The sequence below is a fragment of the Quercus lobata genome, chromosome 5, assembly GCF_001633185.2.
Source record: "Quercus lobata isolate SW786 chromosome 5, ValleyOak3.0 Primary Assembly, whole genome shotgun sequence".
Lineage (NCBI taxonomy): Eukaryota > Viridiplantae > Streptophyta > Magnoliopsida > Fagales > Fagaceae > Quercus > Quercus lobata.
In genome coordinates this window covers 14,775,378-14,800,462 of record NC_044908.1, presented here as the reverse complement: position 1 = coordinate 14,800,462, position 25,085 = coordinate 14,775,378, and the positions used below count along the sequence as shown (strand labels likewise).

The 25,085-nt window shown below is 34.0% G+C and overlaps 3 protein-coding genes across 4 annotated transcripts; all 3 read left to right on the top strand.

Moving 5' to 3' along the window:
- Window positions 1-1,870: 1,870 nt before the first annotated feature.
- On the top strand, window positions 1,871-5,364 carry LOC115992313 (phospholipase D alpha 4). Its single transcript, XM_031116465.1, has 4 exons — window positions 1,871-2,008; window positions 2,273-2,836; window positions 2,951-4,145; window positions 4,880-5,364. Exons 1-4 carry the CDS (start codon window positions 1,922-1,924, stop codon window positions 5,314-5,316), a joined length of 2,283 nt encoding a protein of 760 aa, XP_030972325.1. The 5' UTR covers window positions 1,871-1,921; the 3' UTR covers window positions 5,317-5,364.
- An 11,885-nt stretch (window positions 5,365-17,249) lies between these two features.
- On the top strand, window positions 17,250-21,933 carry LOC115992217 (calcineurin B-like protein 10). Of its 2 annotated transcripts, none has more exons than XM_031116312.1 (9): window positions 17,250-17,458; window positions 17,709-17,880; window positions 18,007-18,089; window positions 18,877-18,936; window positions 19,099-19,183; window positions 19,283-19,335; window positions 20,249-20,329; window positions 20,415-20,527; window positions 21,414-21,933. In XM_031116312.1, the coding sequence occupies exons 1-9, from the start codon at window positions 17,435-17,437 to the stop codon at window positions 21,487-21,489; spliced, it is 747 nt and encodes a 248-aa protein (XP_030972172.1). In that variant the 5' UTR covers window positions 17,250-17,434; the 3' UTR covers window positions 21,490-21,933. The 2 variants fall into 2 exon arrangements, with proteins under 2 accessions (XP_030972172.1, XP_030972171.1); XM_031116311.1 differs by having other exon boundaries at window positions 17,251-17,458; window positions 19,075-19,183.
- Window positions 21,845-24,946, top strand: LOC115990024 (calcineurin B-like protein 9). Its single transcript, XM_031113886.1, has 4 exons — window positions 21,845-21,853; window positions 23,464-23,607; window positions 23,974-24,089; window positions 24,476-24,946. Exons 1-4 carry the CDS (start codon window positions 21,845-21,847, stop codon window positions 24,555-24,557), a joined length of 351 nt encoding a protein of 116 aa, XP_030969746.1. The 3' UTR covers window positions 24,558-24,946.
- Window positions 24,947-25,085: the final 139 nt, after the last annotated feature.

Sequence of the window (25,085 nt, the reverse complement as noted above, 5' to 3'; positions counted from 1 at the left end):
GACTAAGCCGAGTGTGGGCTGGTTCAAACTGAACACAGACGCCTCTGTTCTTCCCTCCTCTGGCCGTGCTGGTGGGGGCGGTCTTCTTAGGGACTCTAATGGTGCTTGGGTTCAAGGCTTCTCTAGGCTTATTGGTTCCTCTAATGTCCTCCTTGCGGAACTATGGGCGTTAAGGGACGGATTAATTATGGCCTCTAACCTTAACATTGAGAAACTTATTATTCATGTGGATGCATCTGAAGTTGTTAATCTTCTCTCAAAGCCTTCTAGCACTAACCGGCTAACCCAGCCAATTGTGACTGACTGCAGGAGCATTCTCCAAGTTTTCCAGGAGTACCGCGTGCAACACTGTTACAGGGAAACCAATAGAGCAGCAGACTTGCTTGCTAACATGGGGCGCAATCAAGATGTGCAGTTTATTTCTTTTGTTAATCCTCCTTTTGCTGTGTTGGAGGCTCTAGATTATGACTCTACTTATGTAAACAGGCCCTCACGGACCTCTTTGGCTTTTGATTAATTTTATGCTACATCCTTGTTTACCAAAAAAAAAAAAAAAAAAAAAAAAGATTTTCAAAATTTACATTTAATAATATATATATATATATATATATTAAAAATTTGAAGGGCTTCTCTCTAAATTTTCCATTATATATTTATAGTCAAACTCATCTCGGAAAACTCATCATTGGGCGGAATTTACTAGCCTTGATTGATTTTACTTGCATTAAGAGCCAAAAAGTCCTTAAACAAAACACTCAAAGGTCCCAGAAGTGGTATATACGTGGTATATGATCCCGAGAGATGATAACAAATACGGTATCGAAATAGGCTAATCTTTGGTATTTCATTACAAAAACATGCTTGTTAAGATGATGGTCACCAATAAAGCCACTTAAGCTTCCTTGACTTTGTTTCTATTAAAAAAAAACAGCTTCCTTAATCTTACTAAAGATTTGGATAAACCAAATAGATTCGTGTATATATGGACATGTAATATAGCCCATGATCACCCAAATACGTGAATATTATAAACAAAAATGTAGGAATATGATTTTCGGTACTGGGAATCAATAGGTAGCGTAGCTGCGTAAGTGACTGATAAATAAAAAATTTCTCCAAGAAACAAACTCAAAAGCTTCAAATTAGTCTTCAATAAATCATGGCTTATTCTTAACCAGCTTTTGATGACTGAAAATTAAGTCCAGCCGCGTTGTTTGAGTAAAACAAAAGGGTTTCTTTTGGCAGCTGTGGGAATTAGTCTAGTCAGATACGTATTAGGAAGTAAAACTTTTTTCAATCATTGCTAATAAAAATTTGTGACTTGGCATTATGGTACAATAGTAGCTACAAGTTTGTTACCTCTACGCTTGTCTTATTGAAATGAAAACCAATTGACTCTAACAATGTCTGAGCCATGCAACATCCTTAACATTTGTTTATGCGTTGTCAAAATTTGATAATGTCATCTAATCAGACATGAAACGATAATGAAAAAGTCAGCTAACTAATTGACCAGGGACAGCTACAAAAAATTGGAAGTGTATAGCTAATAGCTATACAAGTGCTTGGTCTTATTCTTTTGACAAGGAAAAATGTGACTAATTTCATTTTAAGAAACTTCTGCTTGAAGTATATACTTTGATAGACTTGGAGGTGCTTTCTAAGAATTGAGATGGAAAGTACTACAAGTTTTTCCAACCGCTTATGCATTCGAATTGCATTCCAAGTTTATGTTGCTTCTTCAAATGCAACAACGAGATTATCTACCTTTATAAGCGACCAATAACATAGCACAATTCCCTTACATGTCCAAACAAATCAAAGCCACACTTGAAAAAAAATAAAAAATCTATACTCCCACCTCTCTCTCTCTCTCTCTCTCTCTCTCTCTCTCTGTGGGATTGTTTTGAAAGCTAGTGCAATGGAGAGAAAGCACAAATTTCTCCATGGAACACTTGAAGCTACCATCTTCTATGCCACGCCTTATACACCGCTATCTCCTTTCAATGTATGTACTAGAAGTTAAGTATACAATTCAATGAAATTTGCTGAGTTCCAACAATTTATTTAAACTTCAAAGTCTCATAAATATATGTATAACCCTTTACTTGTTAACTAAGCATTGAAAACATTTGCAATATCTTTGTATTTGTTAGAACAATGAAAAAATTTAATTAAATATTTCCTAATAGCTTAAGATTTTGGGACTAGTGGTAATTTATTAGTATCTGACTTACAAGGAGAATCATGCTGTCTACTAAATGTTTTGCAGTGTATATTTGTAAGAGGAAAGCCTGCCTATGTAACCATAGAGATAGATGACATGAAGGTAGCAGAGACCAGCCATGAACGTGACCGAGTTTGGAATGAGACCTTTCAAATTCTCTGTGCTCATCCATCCAATTCAACTATTACCATCACAATGAAAACAGCATGGTCTTGCTTCTTGGGAAAGATAAACATCCAGGCTGATCAGATTCTTAATGAATCAAGTTTGATTAATGGGCTATTTCCTCTCCTCAAGGAAAATGGAACACCAAATCCAGAACTGAAGCTACAATTCATGTTATGGTTTAAACCAGCAGTGTTTGAACCAAGCTGGAGAAAGATGCTAAGTAACGGAGAATTCCAGGGGTTGAGGAATGCAACATTTCCACAACGATCAAATTGTCATGTCACACTTTATCAAGACGCTCACCATCTCTCTACTTTTCATCCTCCATTCTATTCTTGTGGTGCTCCAAGAAGATTATGGGAGGATGTATACAATGCCATTGAGGGTGCAAAACACTTGATTTACATTGCAGGCTGGTCTGTCAATCCCAATATGGTGCTGGTAAGTCATGAAAACTAATTACAAATTTACCAAATTCACTTTTGTCTCATGTTCTGGGAATCGACTTTTTACTTTTGTCTCATGTTCTGTCAATCCCGATACGCTTTTGAATAGGTTAGGGATTTTCAAACTCAAATCCCACATGCAAAAGGAGTAAAGCTTGGTGATTTGTTGAAGCAGAAGGCAGAGGAAGGTGTGGCTGTAAGGATTATGTTATGGGATGATGAAACATCCTTACCATTCTTCAAGAATGAAGGAATAATGAGAACACATGATGAATATGCCTCAGCCTACTTTGAAGGCACCAAAGTAGTATGCAGATTGTGCCCAAGATTACACCCAATGTCCGCCCCACTCTTCTCTCACCATCAGAAAACCATAACCTTAGACACTAAGTCGCAAATAAATTCAAGCAATAGAGAAATTATGAGTTTTGTTGGTGGAATAGATCTTTGTGATGGTCGCTACGATACAGAACAACATTCATTGTTTCACAATCTCAATATGGAACCGCATTGTCATGATTTTTATCAGACAAGTATCGCAGGAGCTAGCCTTGAGAAGGGGGGGCCAAGACAGCCATGGCATGATGCTCATGCTTGTATCAAGGGTGAAGCTGCTTGGGATGTACTAACCAATTTCGAGCAACGATGGAGTAAACAATGTGATCCTTCTTTACTAGTTCCCATTAGTACCTTGTCAAATCTCAGCTGCCAAAGTTATTCAAGCATTCCCTCTGGGAGGAATTGGAACGTACAAGTTTTTAGGTCCATTGACCATGTGTCAGCTAGCCAAATGTTTAGAAACTTTACTGTGGAGCAAAGCATCCAGGAAGCCTACATACAAGCAATAAGGAAAGCTGAGAGGTTTATTTATATTGAGAACCAGTATTTTATTGGAGGGTGCCATTTGTGGGAGAAAGATCAACATAGTGGCTGCAGAAATTTGATTCCTATTGAGATAGCACTCAAGGTGGTCAACAAGATTAAAGCAAAGGAGAGGTTTGCAGTGTATATACTAATACCAATGTGGCCAGAAGGAGTGATTGAGAGTGATGTAGTTCAAGATATATTGCATTGGACTAGAAGAACAATGTCAATGATGTATAAGTTGATAGGAGAGGCAATACAAGAAAGTGGTGAGCCAGGGCACCCTAAAGACTACTTGAATTTCTTCTGCCTAGCAAATAGAGAAGAGATGGGTAAAGAGGAAGTTATTCCTCCAGAGTCTCCTCACCCTGAAACACAATATTGGAATGCTCAAAAGAATAGGAGGTTCATGGTTTATGTACACTCCAAGCTCATGATAGGTATGTGTGTCAATTCTTCATTTACAGTACTTAAATAGAGTTCCTTCTACTTTTGATTTTATTTTTATTGTTATAGGAGTACTGCCCTAATGGCCTAGTCAAAATTTACCTTAATGATTGGTACAAAACTTAGGTACAATTTCTTGGGTGTTTTATCTCATATTCCTCAATTAAATTTAATCATGTTGCTGCATGGGTCTATGAGCTACATAGTTTGAATTTAATTATCTTTGAGATAAGATAGTACATTTTGTATTACATTAGTCAATACAACCACATAGTTGAATTTAATTAGAAAACCTAAGAGATAGCATTTAAGCTAGCGTCATTGCTATACCTAAGTTTTGCCCAAAAGATTATATTTCATGTTGCCAATAACTTATATAGGTTGATTATGCTTCTTTTACCATGCCAAAAAAAAAAAAAAAAAAAAAAAAAAAAAAATCAAAAAACAAAAAAGAGTAGAGACTATTTGGATGGATATAGACCTATAACTATCCTGTGGGTTGGGTGAGGATATAGACCTAATGGGTTTTTGCAGGTTTTGCTTTGGTTTTCTTTGAATTAGTTTCTAAGTAAATGGATTTCACCAGTAGAAAATACTAAATGCATGAAGAAAAACTTTACATTTCCCTCCATTTTGTTTTCCTCTACTTTCCACAATGAATATGATAACATAATAGTGATTTACATATTAACAACCTGTTCCTCCATTGTTGCTATTTATATTTCAGTGGACGACCTGTACATTTTGATTGGATCAGCAAATGTGAACCAGCGATCCATGGATGGACAACGTGACACTGAGATTGCTATAGGGTGCTACCAGTCCAAAAGTGACAAAGACAAAATGAGTCGCGGCGATATTCATGCATACCGTCTGTCACTGTGGTATGAGCATACTAAATGTGCTGATCAGGAACTGTTTCAAGAGCCACAAAGTCTGGAATGTGTGCAGAAGATGTGTTCCATAGGTGACCAAATGTGGAAGATTTACACTGGTGAAGATTTGGTAGACATGGAAGGTGTGCACTTGGTAACATACCCTATGAATGTGACACAAGATGGTACCGTGGAGGATCTAACAGATAATGGGGGCAATTTTCCTGACACAAGAACACAAGTTAAGGGAAAGAGATCAATGTTGCTACCACCTGTTTTTACCACATAAGATTATTAACCCAAGTCTACTCAGTCAGTAACCCAAAAAAAAAAAAAAAAAAAAAACCCATTCTTTATTAATTTTTTTTTTCCTTTTATACAGAAAATCACCTTAACTTATTGTTACCCATTGATGTAAAGATTATAGAATTGGCTTGTGTACATGTCTAATTTTTTCAATTTTTTGAAATTATTTCATTTGTTTGTATATGTGTGTAAACAATTTTACAGAGCAAGAAAAAAAAGAAAAGAAAGAGAAAAGAAATAAAACAAATGTTTCACCTTGCATCATTGCTTTTGCTTGCCTTTATCCACTCCAATTTTTGTGAAGAACATGCAAAAGTTTATCGTTTTCTTTTATCTTGCATTGTACGTCTTTTTTGCAACTTAAGATGAATATTTTTTTTTGGTGCAAACTTTAAGATGTAATAACTTCCATTTCAGTCCAAGTAATTATGCACACTTGTTTATGGTGCAAAGATTCTTAAAAGCAAAGATTTAACAATAACCCAGGCGTAAAAAGTTAATCAAGCTTTGTATACACCAGAAGCTAGTAGTCTCTTTGTTCATGATCCCTCTCAAATTTGAGAAGAAAAATGAAAATCAGTCTCAACCATGTGTACTCTATTTTCTTTTCTTAAAAACAAACCATCTATATCTAATTAAAACTTTTTTTTTTGGGAACCTTAATCGAGGGAATGACAAATAAGTGGGAGCTTTACCAAAAAAAAAAAAGACAAATAAGTGGGAGATAAGCTTATCAATAAACTTTTGTAACAATGCAATTGTGGATGTCTCTTTTTTTGGTTCAGCCACCACCCCATTAGTTAACTCATGCCACATCTTCGTATTTTTATAAGGACAATGTTTATTACACGTATCATAAGTTTTCCCCTTTTTATAAAGAAAAAACAAAAAAGAATGAAGTATTGAGCTAAGTTCATTTAAAGCCAGAAATGCCCAAATTGCATTGGGCTTTGCATAAAATTCTTTATGCCTCATGGTTTGGGCTTATGGCACATATTTTTATATTTCATAGAACAGATATAATATAAGGCTTTGTAGTTCCTTCCTTCTTTTCTACTTTCTATCTTATTTTTGTTCTTATTCGGTCTTCTTGCAATTATAAGGCTTTGTCGTTCCTTCTTTCTTTCTTCTTTCTATCCTTATTCTATCTTCTTGCAATTACAAGGCTTTGCCGTTCCTTCTTTCCTTTCTACTTTCTATTTTCTTTCTGTTCTTATTCTGTCTTCTTGCAATTATAAGGCTTTGTTGTTTCTTACTTTCTTTCTACTTTCTATTTTATTTCTGTGCTTATTCTGTCAATAGGTGCCTATATTTCTTTTTGCAATTATGAGAGTCCTTAACTATCTATCTTTATTTTATCCTCAGTTGTCTATCTTGCAATGATGAGATGTGGAAATTCTTTTACCTATCTTGCTAAGTTCGCTAAGAAAAAAGAATGAAGTGTTGGGAAAAGTTCATTTAGAGTCAGAAATGCCCAAATTTCATTGGGCTTTGCATAAAATTCATAATGCCTAATGGTTTGGGCTTATGGCTCACATTTTTATATTTCATAGACAAAAATCATGGCTTGTATTTTCTCGACATCATAAGATGAGCTCAAAATTCACGTTTTTCTTCCATTGCGATTGGGCTCAAGACTCATATTTTTCTCCTTAATGGATCAATGCTTAAAAGAGTAGCATTATTTCTTATCTCTCATAGTATGGGCTTTCCAATAAAGACTATATTTACACAAAGTGGTTCTTGGAGAATAAATGCCAATTTCAAGCTAATTAAGTCATTGGGTTTTTTTTTTCCTAAAAAAAGAAAAAGAAAAAAAAATCATTGGGTCTTTCCTCCACAAAAAAATAATAATAATGATGATGATGATGATAAATAAATAAATAGTCATTGGTTATATAGTGCTACCTACATCAATCATGAAGCCCATTAATATTTCATGAAGGCCCAAGCCTTAATGAGTAAAATAATGAATTTGAAGCAAGTAGGCAATCAATAGGTCATTTCTAGCAAAAAGTATTTTGTATAAAATGATATCACGTCATTAATATTAAAACCCAATAAATGAGAGACATGTGTATAAAAATAACTACCCACTAACACATGTCTTTCAATTGTTAGTGGAGTAATTATTTTTTACTGACATATCTTACATTTATTGAATTTTAATACCGCTAACATGGTATCATTCGATACCAAATACTTTCTCCATTTCTAGACAGAACAAAAACTTAAGGTTTAGCCTTTTCCACTTAAAAATGCAAATTTGTCAACTCACTAAAAACAGTTTTGGCACATTGCCTCAGCAAGGTCTCTGAGAGAACAAGACCAAAGCGTGGGTACCTAGCCAGAACTCTTTACCCACAGGCCACATGAATTGTTGTTTTAAGCTTTGAATATCATAGTCCAATACCATAAAGTCTTTTAAGGCCAACTTGTGCTTTGTAGTTTGGAGGGCAAAAGATATATGTTTAATTCAGTGGCTCTTAATAGTCCATGAAAAAGCCATATACATGAATTTGGCATGTCACAAGTGGTCATGTGAATTTCTGGATGAGTAGTTGCAATACAAAGATTTCATTGGTCAAATTCCTCAATCACCAATGAGCCTTGGGAAGAATAGGTCCCTCATGTCCAATTGATATTCCATGCGTTATTTGAAACCTTAGATCTCTTCCATAGAAACAAGACAACTATCCAAGCATTCGTCAATTTTTTTTAACTCTTTCAGAAGTTGGACCAAGCTAACCAAAATTTGTTAACTTGTCTCTCTTAAGCCAAAGAACAAGGTCAGCAACAAGCCAGGTTCACTATTTAAAATAAATCAACCTTCCCCAGATGTCACTTCTTTCTTCTTCTTCTTCTTTCTTCTTCTTTTTTTTTTTTTTTTCAAAGAAGACCCTTTTATCCTTATTTAAGGAAGACGAGGGAAACAACAAAATGGATGACATTCAAGCACTAATACAAACATACAATCGCCTTTCACATCACACTCAAATTATTGCTTACTATCATAATTCTTTCTTGACTCAAATGCACAAGAGAGGAACAAAGAAAAAAATATCTTCTCTGTACTTCATTTTATTACACTTCACTCAAATATCTTTCATGCACTGAAAGGTTTAACGAAGGAAGGGCCCATTTCCCTTTGGACAACATTGATCATGTCATCTATGATCCTTTCATCGATCATATTCAAATTTACTCTCATTTTCTAGAAGTTTGGCTAAAATGCAAAACTTATTCTTTATGTTTTACCAAAATTCATTTCAGTTTTCTAACTTTAATTTCATCCATTTCAGTCATCTAACTTTTAAGTTTATTTAATTAAAATTTTTTCATCAACTTTTGTTATATGTTGTCGTTAATTTTTTATTTTTTTTAAATTTTTCTTCAAATTTTTTTAAATTAGGAAAATTCAATTACTGATTAAAAAATATTTTCCAGATTTTTTTTTTTCAAAGAATTTTAACAAAAGTTGACAAAAAGGCTTAATTGAATAAATTTGAAACTTAATAGAGGGCCAAAATGAACAAAAGTGAAGTTAGAGGATTGAACTGAATTCTGGAGAAACTTAGAGGGTAAGTTTTGCATTTTAACCTTAAAGTTTTATGGTTGAACTCCTGGCAGTATACTATTTCTCTAATGGTTGGATTGACGATTGTTCTTATTGTTGGACTCGTAACATTTTAGTATTTTACTATTGTTTTATTGCTGAACTCAAACCATTTTTACAGCTAAATTTGTTTTACTTTATTGCTTCATTACCACTAAACTCTTAAAATTGTTTTTTACTACCATATAATATATATATATATTTTTAATACTGCAAAGGTAGACTACCATATAAGTTACAACCTTTGAATTTGTAATTGTTTTAACTATTGAACGCAAGTTAATTCATTGTTACTTTACCATATCCATATTTGATTGTGAGTTAATTTATTATTTGTTTTATTAATATTTTATTACGAACAAAATTTGGCTACAAACTAGGTTGTAGTCTAAATCTACAACATCACTTAATATCTTTTTATTGGATGTGAATTTTCGCAAATGACAAAATTTAGTTACAAAATTAGTTGTAGCCTTAGGCTACAATTTTACTAAATATCTTTTTATTGGAGGTGAATTTTGACAAATCCACTATTAGATTACATTTTATTCTTATATCCTCCATACTTGCAAAATTTTTAGAAATTTAAAGATCAATAGCTATGTCATCAATAAATTATTTAAATTGTAAGTTTTTGTAGTTTAAAATTATGTATAAAATATACGCTTATAGATCATATAATAAATAATATCCGATTGATACCAAATTTGACATGTGTATTAAGAGTATAAAGAATATGCAAAATTTAATAAACGCTTTGTCAAATTTTGTCCTTTGTCAAATTCAATATTGGATTACACTTTCTTTTTATATCCTCTTTACATGCAAAATTTCAAGAAAATCAAAAATTAATAACTATATCATCAATGAATTGTTTAAATTGCAAAATTTTCTACTCTAAAATTATGCATAAAAAAAAAAATTGGTCAATCATAGAGTAAATAACATCCTATTAACACAAAATTTGACATGTGTGTTAAAAACATATAAAACATACAATCCAATGGTTAGATTTTGTTAAATAAGTGAACAAATTAAATATTTTAAAAGAAGTTGTAGCCTTAAGCTACAATCAAGTTTGTAGCTAAATTTTTTTAATAACTGACAAAGTTTAACTATAAAATTGTTAGTAGTCTAAAATTACAATCTTATTCAATATCTTTTTATTAGAGGTGAATTTTGATAAATCCACCATTAGATTACATCTTCTTTTTATATCTTTCATGTTTGCAAAATTTCTAGGAAATTAAAGATTAATAGCTATTGTGGGGTTAAGGGCCCAAATCATATACTGGGCCTTGGGTCCTATTCGAGGAGGTAAGTAATCCGAAGATGAGCAAGCAGTACAAAATGGTTTGAGCTAGACTTTACTTATAGAGCATGGATGGGAAGGTGGTTCGAGGAGTAGTGTCTCCTCAGACCGGCTAAGAATAGGTCAAACACAGATCCTAATGATCAAGGCAACCTTCTAGGAAGCCTCAATGACAAGGACGAACCCCAGAAATGTACAAGAGAGAAGGAAACCCCAAAGAAAATATTTAAGGGAAAGTTACTACCATCGCATTAAATGAACTGCAACTACTTTTCTGGTCACATTTATGTGGAGAAGACCCCTGAACAATGCTGTTTTGGCAACTGCAACTCATAGAAAGCCAAAGTAGGTGTCTGATGGGACATATACTCAAGTAAGAGTTTAGATGATCAACAAGTGTGGGATCAAGATAGCTCAAAGGGGGCTATATAATGTGAGAAATCCTCCATGAGAAGGGGGAGGAAAAAAAAAGAAAAGAAAAGGGAAGAAACACTGTAGCAATCTAGAACCAGACTTGTAGCAAAGTTTTTAGTATAATATTTAAGAATCAGTCTCCTTGGACTTGGCCATGTACTTTTTTCTTTAGTGAACATCTATTATCTTTCTTTTTTTGTCATCAAAACCTATTGGCCGGTTACTTAATTCACTAAAACCCAATTTTCCAACTCATTTTCTACAAATTTATTGTTTTGGGCTTTTTGGGCTTAAGTCCATACATTTGTTAGGCTAAAAGTTCAAATCAGGTCCTTACATCTATATCATCAATAAATTGTTTAAATGACAAGTTTTGGTAGTTTAAAATTATGCATAAAATATAAGCTTATAAATCATAAAATAAATGATATCCAATTGATACAAAATTTGATATGTGTATTAAGAGTGTAAAGAATATGCAATTCAATGTTTAGACTTTCAAAATATGTAGTAATATTTATTTTATTGAGTAAGATTGTAACAAATTTTATAGCTAAACTTTCTCCAATACATAATGCATGATCACCATATAGACATTAAGGGCCCGTTTGGTAATGTTGTTTTAATAATATTGTTAAAATTTTTTAGAAATATATATGGGTAAAAAAATATTGTGAAAATCCGTGTTATGTTGTTTAAACAATAAATACACCTATCAAACATCCCCTAAGGTTCAAGCTCATCTCAAAATCACTGAACAGTTTGGCCTTTTAAGCATAATGTATACTTATGTAGGCTCCATATATAATATATATAAAAAAAAATAAAAAATTGTTGACCCAAACTTCAATTATTTAACATCAATTATTCTAATGCCAAATCATATTCTTTCAATACTTTTCTGAAGATACTGCAATGGACAACGACAAGAGAATTCACCAGAGCCACTAGGTAGTTCCATCAAACTCCCACACCAGAAAGAAGTTGGAAAAAGTAATAGTAGAAATCTCTCAATAATTAGCTTTTTTTAAGGATTATTATTCTAACCCATCATTGTAAACAATGGCTACTTTTGCTTGTCAAAAAATGTCATAACTCATAAGTGTGCCCAGTGCCAGCCGATCCAAATAACTTGGATGCAATGTATTATATATAAGATAAGATCCAATAATGCATCCACCACCTAATAGCTCTTGTAGTTGGATAATGACAAAGTCCCGTGGCGGAGACACACCAATGGCTTTGTAGAGGAGACCCAAGAGGTACATCAAGATCACAGGACACTCTATTATTAATTATGCATCATTACGCAATACAATTGTCAAAGAACTCAAACAGTCCAGCTACAAAAAGAAATGTTTAAATAAACAAGAATTAAGTTTTCATAAATCTTAGGCTAAAATTTATTTTATGCTCTTTAAGTTTAGGTTACTTTATAAAATAGTCATTTGACTTTCAAAACTTATAATTTATACCATTACAATTGTCAAAGAACTCAAATAATCCAGCTACAAAAAGAAATGTTAAAATAAACAAGAATTAAGTTTTCATAAATCTTAGGCTAAAATTTATTTTATGCTCTTTAAGTTTTGGTTACTTTATAAAATAGTCATTTGACTTTCAAAACTTATAATTTACACCATCAATTTTTTTTATAGAGAATTTCAATTTATAGCGTCCGCTCCTGATGATAGCTCTTTTATCATTAGACCAAGATACCAGTCGGTTTTTAGTGTAAGCGAGGATTGAACCCTAGATCTCTTATTCAACCATCAGAAACTTTACCAGTTGAGTTAACTGAAACCCACATACCATCAATTATTATCATTATAATGGTCTGTTATAGGCAAAAATTGGGAATTAATATTGATTTTCAAACAATATAATTAGTAAGCATTGTATTCAAACTATATTTTTTACTAGCATATCGAGTCTAAAAGACTCGATTTAGGACCTATAAATTGAGTCTCAAAGACTTAGTTTCCATGGTCTAACCACGTTTGATGTGGCATTTTTTCCTTGTGGCGTCCACCTGGAAATCGAGTCTCTAAGACTCGATTTATAAGCCCAGACCCAAATGCAAAAGGATTATAATTAATAACAGTCCAAGCCCATTCCAAATCTAGTTGGATAACACGTGGAACCTCACCATTCATACCAATCGCAAAGAAACTCCGGCCGAAACTGCAGGTTTCAGCTAAAGAAATGCCGATCTCTCTAGAAACCCAAAAAAAGAATCAAAGATAAAAAAGAACAATAGCAACAACAAAGAAATCAGGAAAAAAAAAAAAAAAAAGCCGAAGAAGAAAAGAAAGCCAAAAAGGCATGGGCGTCGATTACTACAAGATTCTCCAAAACCCATCGGCGCCACCCACAAATCGGTGCTAGACACTAGCGATGCCACCCACAGACCGGCACCACCCACCAGCGACGCCACCCCCTCCTTCCTCTCATCTCTCTCACAAAATCCATCGGGATTTAGATGCTGAGAAGCGGCTTGGGTTTTTGGTGGTTGCTCTAATCTTACTGGTGACTGTTCTGATCTTGTCGCTGCTAGATTTGCTGGGTTGTTGGATTTTTAGATTAGATTATTTGTTCGTGGGTTTTCTTTTCAGGTTTTTGATCTAGTTTTGTGGGTATTTTTGCCTTTCTAATATGGATTTTTGGGTTGTTGGTGGTTGTTTTTTGGGTGGCTGTGGTTGTTTTTTTGGTAGTTGGTGGTGTTTTTTTGAATCTTTGGTGGTGGCTGGTGGTGGTTTTGATGGTTGTCTTTTGAATGGTTGGCAGTGATTTCTTAAAATTTTTTTTTTTGGGTATTTCTGGGAATGGCTTGTACAGTTAGACTAAATCTTTTTTGGCTTATAAATCAAGTCTTAGAGACTCAATTTCCAAGTGGACACCACATGGAAAATATGCCAAATCAGATGTGATCAGAACACTGAAATTGAGTCTTTGAGACTCGATTTATAACCCCTAAATTGAGTTTTAGAAACTCGAGATGTTAGTAAAAAATATAGTTTCGAAATAGTGCCTATTAATTATATTGTTTGGCAAACAAGATTAATTCCTAATTTTGGCCGTCTGTTATATCTTTGTCATTTACCTACCTAAAAGAAATTATACTTCTAAAAAAAAAAATTATACTTTTCTATATTTCTATCCAAAATGATGTCATTTTGTGTGGGTTATTGTTACAGAAATTTATGGAATGAGCATTGATATTATTGTAATATCAAGTGTTTCATGTTAGAATAATTAATTTTATAACTTTTCATAGTTAACTGACTGATTTATAATCAATCTCAAATTTTTTCTTAAAAAAAAAAAAGTAAATATTTTAGCCTCAGTCTTAATAGCTACTTTTTCAATCAGGTTGTTGGTTCTTTTAATTATTAACGTAGAAAAGAAATAAACTTTGCTGCTTTGCTCAACCTGAAATAAAGGACTTTAATTTAAATAAATAAAATAAATTTCGTAATTTAGGTTTTGAGTTAAACTATTCGTTTTATGACTTTAATTATCTTGAAATATATATGATTCTTTTCTTTATAGTCTCCCTCAACACATATGAGTGTTCATAAACTAACTGATATTTTGTGCAATACATGAGTATAATCTAGTTTTGTTCTAAAAAAATTTATAGGACTTTTTTACATGATGCATTTGTAACACTCGTTTTATGATATATGATGTTCTTAACATTTGAAGAGTTAGTTTTATCAATTGTATTACTCGTTATCATTCATCATGATTAAGAAAAAAAGCCAAGAGGCTTGTTGCTCAATTAGTTGGTACCTTCTGGTGTTTTCAATGGAGAAATCAAGGGTTCAAATTCCCCCACCCTAACTATCAAATTACAATAAAAAAGAATAAGAAAAAAAAAGAAACTTAAATTATTAAAAATAATATAATTATTCAAATGACATACTAATAATGTCATTGATCATATATATACAAACTACTTTTGTTTCTTATCCATATGTTCATTAGGTTTTGTGGGGGATCCGAGAGTAGCACCTCTACCAAACTATGTTCAAGGAGTGTGCAAGTCCAGCAAACGAGCCCTTGGCTGGAAAACCTGATATAGCTTGAAAAGGGGCTTGGACAAGGGCCCTTAACAACCCGAGGAAGTCCCTTGGATGTGAACCTCCCAAAATGAACGAAAATGGATCTTGCCATTGGCTGGGAAGCATGAACTGAGGAAAGCAAGAGTAGCCAATATAGGTAGAGAGAGAGGGGGAAACTTCCCAAGGAAGCACCCATCACCTCTACATTGAATACCCTGCACCAATTATGTCAATCACATTAATGGTTGAATAACACCTAAATAGTATCAAGATAGCCTGTAGTTCACTTTGCATCTCCTTCAAAGGTGGTATGGGACAAGTATCTAGGGGAGATCAACCACCCTCCAAGTGGATGTTCAAGATTAAAAGAAGACCATTATAAAAGGATGAGTGATCCTAGTGAACAGGGATCAGAATTTGGAGATTAGAGAGAGAAATCACTCAAACTCGTAAACCTTTAAGTGTAACAAGCTTCCTCGGCTGACCAAAGAAAGATCAATATATTCTTTTGCACGTTTTATTTGTCCAATTTTTACTTCTTTCCATTTGGACCCTTTTTGAAAATTCAACCTATTAGATAAGAAGTCCAAGTGTTGGTCCATTATTCTCATCTCTATAAATTAATTGTAGTGGGTTCACATCCAAAACCCATTTATCCTACATGGGCCTTTCGCGTTTGGTTTTTGTCCCACACAGGTTTCGTTTAAATGCAATTTATTTATAAATTATCATCTATTTTAGAACAAGTATTGTAAACTAAGGTAAAATTCACCAATAACCCATTGGTTCAATTGGTATCTATTTGTGTTTCCAACCCTAACATCTAGAGTTCAATCATCCATCCCCTAACTTAAAATTGATTGAAATAATTAAATATTTGTGAATTCACTAAAGTAATATTTCCATATTTTATATTAATCTTAAGAATTTACATTTCTTAAAATTATTTTAATGACATGTAATATATATATATATATATATATATATATTTATATGTATGTATGTATATTGTGGCGGGCAAAAAGTAAAAATGAGGAAATTAAGCAAGTTATAATTGTATTACTATTTGCTCACACAATTCATTTTTAGAGGTGGAGTGCAAGGTCAACCTTTAAATACCCATTCCGTGACAAAAACTGATAGTCTGACCAATCTTAGGCGTATATTAGAAATATTCAATTAGAAAAAGCCCTGAAATTGTTAAGTGTTCGTCCTCGGATTTGATCCGAGGAAGAAGTTACAATTGGATAATTTCTCTCTGTTTTCTCTTTTTTTCTCCCAAAAAATCCTCCCCAAATCCAGGTGCTTCTTGGCTTTATATAGTTAGCTAGAATGCATCTAGACTCTACATTTTGAGGGTTAGGATTAGATCTCCTTGATACTTATCCCATCAAGATCTTGCTAGAAGGTCTTGCACTAAGATGTGAGCTGTATGGGTACTGTTCATGGTCATTTCCTCATTAATGCGGCCAGTTAAGTGGTTGTAGTGCATTTAATGCGGAGGGGATGATTACTTTGTCCTTCCTTTTTCTTCTCTTCCTTGTTCAATGCCAAGTTACCCTTTTCCACTTTTGGGTTGCATCGTGCCCCTTTTAATTCTGCCCCTCGACTTTCCGAGGTTAGGTGGGCTTCCTTAGTGCCTTGGCCAATTGTGGTCATTCAACCTCTACACGAATCAGGGAAGTACTTTCTAAGGACACCCCACCAATATTCCTCGAGGTCTACCTCCTCGGAAATGCCTTCACCCCTTCTATCAATTGTCTCGAGTCTTCGTCCCCCCACATATATATTTTGATAATTTGATAGTTACAACGAGGGGGTGGTATTTAAACTCTGGATCTCTTCGAAAGATCAAGAGATGTTAACAAATTGAATTACAAAACTCTTGACATATATATGTGTAATAGTAATAGAGTCTAAATTTGTGCTATATAATTAAATAGTGTATAATAGGGTGAATGAAGTTATTTGTCTGCTCCTGATGATAGCTCTTTATCATCAGACCAAGACACTAATCGGTTTTTGATGTAGGTGAGAATTGAACCTCAGATTTTACCAATTGAACTAACTAGAACTCATAACATTGCAGAACTTAAATGTAACTTATGGTGCACTCTCTCTCTCTCTATATATATATATATGTATGTATATATATTGGGGTGAATATTATATTATACATTACTGATTAAATTTTTTTATTCATAAAAAAAAAAATTAATCAATGTTGTCAATATATTGGGTTGTTTGGTAGAGTAATTTGAGAATTGTTGTTTGGAGTTTTTTGAAATACATGTAATTGAAAAAATATATTAAAATGTATGTAATGTTGTTTAAAATGTGAAAATGTTAGTTTGAACTCACTCACCAAACAGGCCTTATTTATTTATTTTGGGTGTGAATATTAAGAACAAGATACCTTATGATTCTTCTTTTATTAGAAAAAAAGATACCTTGTAATTATCCTGTCCTAATAAAAAATGGCTAAATACTTATAAATAAATAATGGCTAAGTACTTAGACGATTCTTCTTTCTTTCTAGTTAGCTGTTACTGCAAGTCTCTGTATCTCTCTGCTTTTTAAAGCTCAAGACCAAAACAGAGATCTCTCTGTGTGTGCTGTTAAAGCTCAAGATCAAAACAGAGAGAAGACAGGAAAAGGATTTGTCATCTCTAATGTACTGTGTCGTACAGAAATGGGTTGTACTCAAAGCTCTCAGGTACTCTCTCTCTCTCTCTCATTTCCGCTTGGTTGGCGAGAAACACGTTCTGGTTTCACCGACTACAAACATGTTTTGGTTTCAATGACTCAAGCTTTTCTCACCTTACATTCTACGAAGTTCATATATTTATGTTTGTGTTTGTGTGTGTGTTTATTTTCTTAATGACAAACTCAGAGAAAAGTTGTAGTTAATAGTTATGTGTATGAATTTGGATTTGATTATCTGGGTTGATCTTTGAAATGATCAGAGTTCAAGCACTCGGATGGAAGGAGGCAGTTTATGTGTATTCTTTGCGCCCTTCATAGGCTATATTGAAGTCCTAGTCCTCAGCTTTTCTCGCTGCCTTCCTCGGTGCTTTACACCAAAGCACTTGTATTACTCCTTTGATGACATCGTCCGACTTGCTAATGTAACCCCATGTGAGTCCAATGCTTTGTTGCTGTTGTGTTTTGGAATTTTTTTTTTTAAATAATTGGTGATGGTGAATGTCTGAATGAGTGATTGGGATGAGATTTTTTGGTGTTTTTGTGCTTATCTGTTTACAGTTACAGTCAATGAAATTGAGGCATTGCGCGAGTTGTATAAAAAGTTGAGTCAATTGCTTGTTGATGATGGTCTCATACACAAGGTAGCTGGAATTCTGTGTGTTTATCTTTTGTCTTTTCAACTTATGCTTTATTTTTTATTTTTTGGCAATTTCCATCAGGTAAGGGGGAAGGGGGGTTGTTCTTAATTTTTAAGATAGGAAAAAACTGAATTGTTATGATAACTTGATTAGTGGATATTAATGCAACAGTAATGGCTCCTTATTTTTATTGAAATTTCATAAACTTACATTAAAATTAAACTTTTTTATAAGGCGACATCTACTTGAGTATTTACCGCGAAGAATAATCAGATGAATTGTATAAACATCCAGATTTTATTGATTTTGTGTGTGTCTAGGTCAAGAGAAATCATATTGAGAGCGCAGACAATCCTTCCTATCACTGTCAGGAGGGTAGTCCTATTGTTTGTGATGACCAATCTTTCTAAAATGAAAAATAAAACTAATGAACCATATTAGTCAGGATCAGAATTTCTGATGCATTGCATTACTCTTCTGAGATTGATTTGCTTTGTATTTACATGCAATCTGTAGTAATTACTAGCCTATTTGGGGATAGGACATAGATGTGTTATATTTACATATGCGAGAGATTAACTAAGACAACCTCGAGGCAATTCTATAATATATGAATAAGAAATTTATTTGTTTGCTGTCCTTATTTTCATCCAATAATTAATTATTCATCTGTACACTATGCATCTTGGGTTGGCTCAAATGATTGAGTTTTGTTGCAGTTTTAGAAATACTGTCCTAGAAGTAACCAGATTCTAAATTTGTAATCCTTATGTTTGCTTGTCATTTGAAGGAAGAGCTCCAATTGGCACTGTTTAGAATGCCAGCGGGCGAGAATCTTTTTCTGGACAGGGTAATTTTGCTTTGACTTTTATGCTTGACTCTAATAATCTGGATATACTTTTCAAAACTTGATTAAATTGATGACTTGTGTTGCTGATATGATTTGTGATTCAGTTAATTCTTTCAATTGCTACCCTTTCTTACCTAGGTATTTGATCTTTTTGATGACAAGAAAAATGGGGTCATTGATTTTGAGGGGTTTGTTCGTGCACTCGGTGTTTTCCATCCTCATGCTCCTATGGATGACAAAATTGATTGTAAGTGTTGAAGCAGTTTCTACTTTATGCAACTATAAATGCAGACTTTTCACTCGGTTTAAGCTATTGATTTTGTTTTCTCCATTGGTTTTTATGCAGTTGCATTTAGGCTGTATGATTTGAGAGAGACTGGATATATTGAAAAGGAAGAAGTGAGTAATTCTAAGTTGGTATATTTTTAATATGTATGTAAAACTTGGATGTCAAAGTTGTTTGTATCTTTACTACGAGCTTGTTTTGGGTCGGAAGAAAAGGAGAAAGAAATGATGAAACCCTACCATTTCTCCATTTGTGACTTTTTAAGGGGATGGGATGATGGAATGGGCCGTTCCATTCTTCTCCAACAGCCATTTTTGTATCCTGCTCATATTGGGTGGAATGCTTCATTATTGTCATTATAGTTGAGGAAAAATGGCATCTTTGCCTCTATTTGAAAAGAATAGAAATAAAATATAAAGGGACATAATAGTAAAAGATGTATCCCTTTCCTTTCAATTCATTCTGTTATAAACTCTGAAACATACTAAAAAAAGATAAACCAGGGTTTAAGAGATAGCCTAGTGGTAGCAGCATCCTTTGTGGTGTTCTATGTCTGTAATTTGAGCTCCACCTCTCCTTTCATCCAGTATCTACCTATCAAAAAAATAAAAAATAAATTCCTCCATATTCCAATCCATTTACTTGTAATTTGCCATTCCATTTGATCACTTTCCTTTGTGAACTCTAAAACATAGTGTAAATCTTATCTATTACTTCTTTTCATCCAAAGGACATTGATAAAGAAGAGGTTCATGTGTATCCTTGACTCATAAAGACTATTCTGCTAACAGACAATGTTGTAAAACATAAAATGTTAAAATCAAATTCATTTGGAGTTCAAAATGGAACTTTTCATTTTTTTTAATAGTACAGCTCCTATTCCCATTCAAATAATTGGTCCATTATGTGCTTCTAATTGGAAAAGATGAGATTGTAGCATGTTAATTCCTTATTGTTTTCATTTATTGGTATCCCTAAAATTTCCCAACCATCAATTTTACTGTTGAGCCATTGGTGAGATCTCAGGTTAGGCAGATGGTTGTTGCCATTCTTTCAGAATCTGGTATACAGCTGTCAGATGAAAGTCTTGAAGCTATCCTTGATAAGGTAAGGATTCCATGTCAAAATTCTTTCTTCTGATACCCCATTTTTGAAGTTTTGTGCACTGACAGTGACTTCTTTCTTTACTTAGACATTTGCTGATATTGATGCCGATATGGATGGCAAGATTAGCAAAGAAGAATGGAAGGCTTTTGCTGTTGGGCATCCAACACTTCTGAAGAACATGACACTTGCTTATTTAAAGTATCTCACTTTCTCCATTCACTTTATTGTTAAATTTATTACTATCATTATCGTTACTACCATTACAACTGCTGATAGATTATTGTGACTATATATTCTGCTTTTCCTGTCCAAAAAAATTACTTGTTTTAAAATTTCTATTATTCAAGTTCTGTTTCTGAACCCGGTATTCGGTTCCTTTGTTTACACTTGAGTGATTGAAAAAGATAGCCAAATATGATACTTAAAAAAGAAAAAAAAAAAAGAAAAAAGGCAAATATGAATACTTTGTAAGATCATACGCCAGACTTTTTGACATTGAATTGCCCTTGCTGTTCGTTTTATCTTTTGTCTTTAGAAGCATGGTTTGTTTTCTCATGGAACTTGTGTCAAGATATTGTTTTTATTTATTTGCCTCTGATTTCTGAGAAACATGGGAAAGAATATGGAAAATTGGGTTCTTAACTTTGTTGAAGTTCGGATGGTATGGTAAAATGGGAAATTCCTTTTATGCATTTAACATCTTAGCAATCTACTGTAGCATAAATTAATAAATGCCAGATCAACTTCTCAATGCTATTTTTGAATTGAGTGTCTATTACATTTGGTTCTGCTCTTGCGTGGTTACCTGCCTGTGAACTTTGTTATATTTTCTATTTTGGGTTGGGGACATAATATAGGAATGTCACAGATTTTGTGTTGCACTTGTGACTGTTGCATTATGCATTGCTAGTAGATGATTGGGTTATTACATACTTGGGTTGGGGCAATGTAAAGAACTAAACTAGCATTCTTTGGTATTTAGGCATTGAGCTTTCTCTGACACATGATGTCAACCACTATTTGTATCACACTGAATACTCTCAATACTCTAACCTACTTTGTTTATGATTTTGCCATTTGCCAGGGACATTACAACCGTATTTCCAAGTTTTATTTTCAACACTGAAGTTGATGAAAACATTTTGGCAACAATACGATAAGGCTAATTGTTGAAAAGGAAGAGAGGAACTGCCAAAGAAGTTGGACTATTTTGGTTTATATATGTTGCCTCCAACCAGTACAAACACAAGGCTGGCTCAAACCATTGCATCTATCTATGATCAATCCATTCTTCCACTCGAAACCTCATTGGCAACAAATATCCCTAGTTGTTTATGTATATTGATCAAAATACTCCTATTGTGTAGCGAAGTGATATGTAATTTTATCATTGCCCTCGTTGTCTGTCCTGTCATCCCCCAATAATTATATCCTATGCCAGCTCTATGGAGCAGGCCTCTCACATGATGTGGGTCCAATGCACCTGTAGGACTTAGCTTGTGAGTGGTGTACTCCATGGGACTGGTCTTGGGAACTAGGAGATACCTTCTTGTCTTCCACACCTCTCTCTTTTTAATATTTTATAGCCCCAATTGACTCTTTGTTGTTGTGTGTGTAAGCCTGTTTGGCTATATATTCATATAAGCATATCTTTTTAAGTAAAAAGTAAGAAAAAGAGGATTTATCCTTAAGCCTTGAGCCAGATTTGTCTTAAGAACCACAGAGCTAATTACAACGTGGAAGGGGCTGCTATATATATGATGCTCTCTTGACAATAAGAATTTGCTATATGCAACAAGGGTGGGGAGTGAAGAGCCACTCAAGGTGGCTGCCCACAGAACAAAACCCCGCCCTTCATTTCCCTCCTTCAGTAAAAAGCAGCTTCAAGAAATGCCTGCCTTCGAAATATATATAGTTGGGTTGAAGGCCCTAGATTTATGCATCTATAGTTGGCAAGCAAGAATATCTTTACTCTTAAGCAGTTTTTTGTTGGATCAGTATATATTACTTGTTGATGTCAATTTTGTTTGTAATTACTTATATTTGGTTTTACAATCATGGTCATCATTGCAATATGATGTTGTGAAATAAAGATGTACTTTACACAGCATTGCTTTCTTCACCGTACCTCTATTCTTTTTCCAACATTTATCACTACTTTATAATAATTAGGGATTGCAATTTTACCCTAACTCACCTCATCTTGTCTTGACACAAATGGATGATAGGACGGGGCGGAGAAATTTTTTTACCTCAGCCCCTGGGCTGGGGCAGATACAAATTTGGTCATCCCACCTTGACCGTCCTAAACATTTTTCCTAAAATACCCTTATATTTATGTCATTTCAAAAATACCCTTGGAAATTTTTTTTTTTTTCCATTTTAATTGAATCTATTTGAGAAAATACATCTTGTTTCGGGTGTATGTTTCTCCTTCCTCACAGTTGGTGGGACCCACAGCTGATGGATCCAACCAGCTTGTGAGAGGGAGGAAGCATACACCTAGGGCTGTAAACGAGCCGAGTTTTGTCGAGTAGTAAATGTTCAAGCTCGGCTCGACAGCAAAAATAGAATGTTCAAGCTTGGCTTGAGTTTGATACGAGTCTACAAATAATATTCAAGTTTGAGCTTGTTATAAAATATAAAAGCTTTAGCTCGGCTTGGCTTGGCTTAATTCATTAGTCAAGCCAAACTCGAGCTCGATATCATGCCCAAACTCATGCTCAATATTATGTTTTTGAGCTTGTGATCCAACACAAGTATATTATCAAGTCTATATCAAGTTTATAATTTAGCCTATTTGGTTTGGATGAGTGGTCTCAACTTATAATTAATTAAAGTCTTAGAAGGATATAAGTTTACTTGTCAAACTCATTTCAATTTTATTACCAAACTCATAAATAAGCCTAGGCTCAACTTGTGTTGTTACTTTTGTTTCGATCCTTGTTGTTCACAAGCTTGTTCTTGAACAATATTTTTTACTTGGGCTCAACTCGTTTATTAAACAAGCCTAAAATTAAAGCTTAAACTGAGCTTGTTTATAAACAAACAAATATAAACGAGCTTTTTATTGAATCAAACCCTTTATGAACGATTTGGTTCATTTACAGCCCTATATGATACACCCAAAATAGGGTATACTTCCTCAATCTATTCTATCCTTATTCACTCTTCAACTACGACCGCCACCCCCACCCTCTCTCTTTCTCTCTCTCTGGTTTTGGAGATCTCCTTGTCGTTGGTCGCCTTACCAAGAAAATCTCTCTGTTGCTGTTGTGGTAGGTTTTCAGTTCTCGGAGACCAACTTGAGGTGGCCCAAGAGTAGCCCACCTTAGTTTTGAATAGGAATTAAGGGATCTTGTTCCTATCTATTACTGAAGCTCTTTGAGCTTTGCATACTCATTCCCGCGTTTAGTTTATACTAGCCGATATCCCATGCAATTTTACTGTTGAGCCATTGTTGAGGTCCCAGGTTAGGCAGATGGTTGTTGCCATTCTTTCAAAATCTAATATACAACTGTCAGATGAAAGTCTTGAAGTTATCATTAATAAATAATAAGCAAAGGATTCCATGTCAATAGTCTTCCTTGTGATACTCATCTTTGAAGTTTTGTGCACTAACAGTGACTTCTTTCTTTACTTAGACATTCACTGATATTGACGCCGATAAGGATGGCAAGATTAACAAAGAAGAATGGAAGGCTTTTGCTGTTGGGCACCCAACAGCACTTCTGAAGAACATGACACTTGCTTATTTAAAGTATCTCACTCTCTCCATTCACTTTATTGTTAACTTCGTTACTATCATTATTATCCAACTACTGAGAGTTTATTGTGACTGTAAGACTTCTGCTTTTCTTTTCCAAAAAAAATTACTTGTTAGAAAATTCTATTTTGGGTTGGAGCATAATCTAGGAAGGTGTCACTGATTTTATGTTGCACTTGCCACTGTTGTATGAGTCACTGCTAGTAGATGTTGAGTTATTATATACATGACTTGGAGTTATGTAAAGAGCTAAACTAGCATATTTGTTATTTAGGCATCAAACTTTCTCTGATTCATGATGTCAACAACTATTTGTATGACACTGGTTGCTCTCAAAACTCTAAACCTGCTACTTTGTTTATATTTTGCAGATTTGCTAGGGACATTACAACTGTGTTTCCAAGTTTTATTTTCAACACTGAAGTTGATGAAAACATCTTGGCAATAGTTTGGTATGGCTAAATGTTGAAAATGAAGAGAGGAGCTTCTACTGCATCAGACTGTTTTAATCTTCCAAAGAAGTTGGGACTATTTTTGTTTATGTTGCTTCAAGAGTCACTTGCTCCAACTGGTACAAACACAAGGCTGGCCAAACCCATTGCATCTATCTATGATCTATCCATTCTTTCACTAGAAACCTCATTGGCAACAAATATCCCTAGTCTTTCATGTACATTGATCAAAATACTCCTATTGTATTAAAAGTGATCTGGAAGCATAGTCCTGTTTTGCTGTCTTGGTCCCCTCCCCCACGCCAAATAATTTTGCCATTGCCATCATCCTCTGTCCTGTCACCCATCAATAACTATTTCCTATGCCAGCTCTGTGGAGCAGGCCTCTCACATGATGCGGGTCCAATACTCCAATGTACTTGGAGGACTTAGCTTGTGAGTGGTGCGCTCCATGGGATGAATCATAGGCACCAGGAGACATCGTCTCGTTTTCCAAACTTCTCTCTTATTTAAATTTTATAGCCTCAATTCACTGTGT

What these genes read in the sequence shown, in the direction of transcription:
- LOC115992313 (XM_031116465.1), top strand. Translation starts at nt 1,922, where the DNA reads ATGGAGAGAAAGCACAAATTTCTCCATGGAACACTTGAAGCTACCATC. An exon ending in TCAATCCCAATATGGTGCTG is followed by an intron (nt 2,837 to 2,950) that starts GTAAGTCATGAA and finishes GCTTTTGAATAG; the next exon opens with GTTAGGGATTTTCAAACTCA. An exon ending in ACACTCCAAGCTCATGATAG is followed by an intron (nt 4,146 to 4,879) that starts GTATGTGTGTCA and finishes TTTATATTTCAG; the next exon opens with TGGACGACCTGTACATTTTG.
- LOC115992217 (XM_031116311.1), top strand. Translation starts at nt 17,435, where the DNA reads ATGGGTTGTACTCAAAGCTCTCAG. An exon ending in GTTGTACTCAAAGCTCTCAG is followed by an intron (nt 17,459 to 17,708) that starts GTACTCTCTCTC and finishes TGAAATGATCAG; the next exon opens with AGTTCAAGCACTCGGATGGA. An exon ending in TATGGATGACAAAATTGATT is followed by an intron (nt 19,184 to 19,282) that starts GTAAGTGTTGAA and finishes GTTTTTATGCAG; the next exon opens with TTGCATTTAGGCTGTATGAT.
- LOC115990024 (XM_031113886.1), top strand. An exon ending in ATCTCTCTGTTGCTGTTGTG is followed by an intron (nt 23,608 to 23,973) that starts GTAGGTTTTCAG and finishes TTCTTTACTTAG; the next exon opens with ACATTCACTGATATTGACGC. An exon ending in ATGACACTTGCTTATTTAAA is followed by an intron (nt 24,090 to 24,475) that starts GTATCTCACTCT and finishes CAGATTTGCTAG; the next exon opens with GGACATTACAACTGTGTTTC.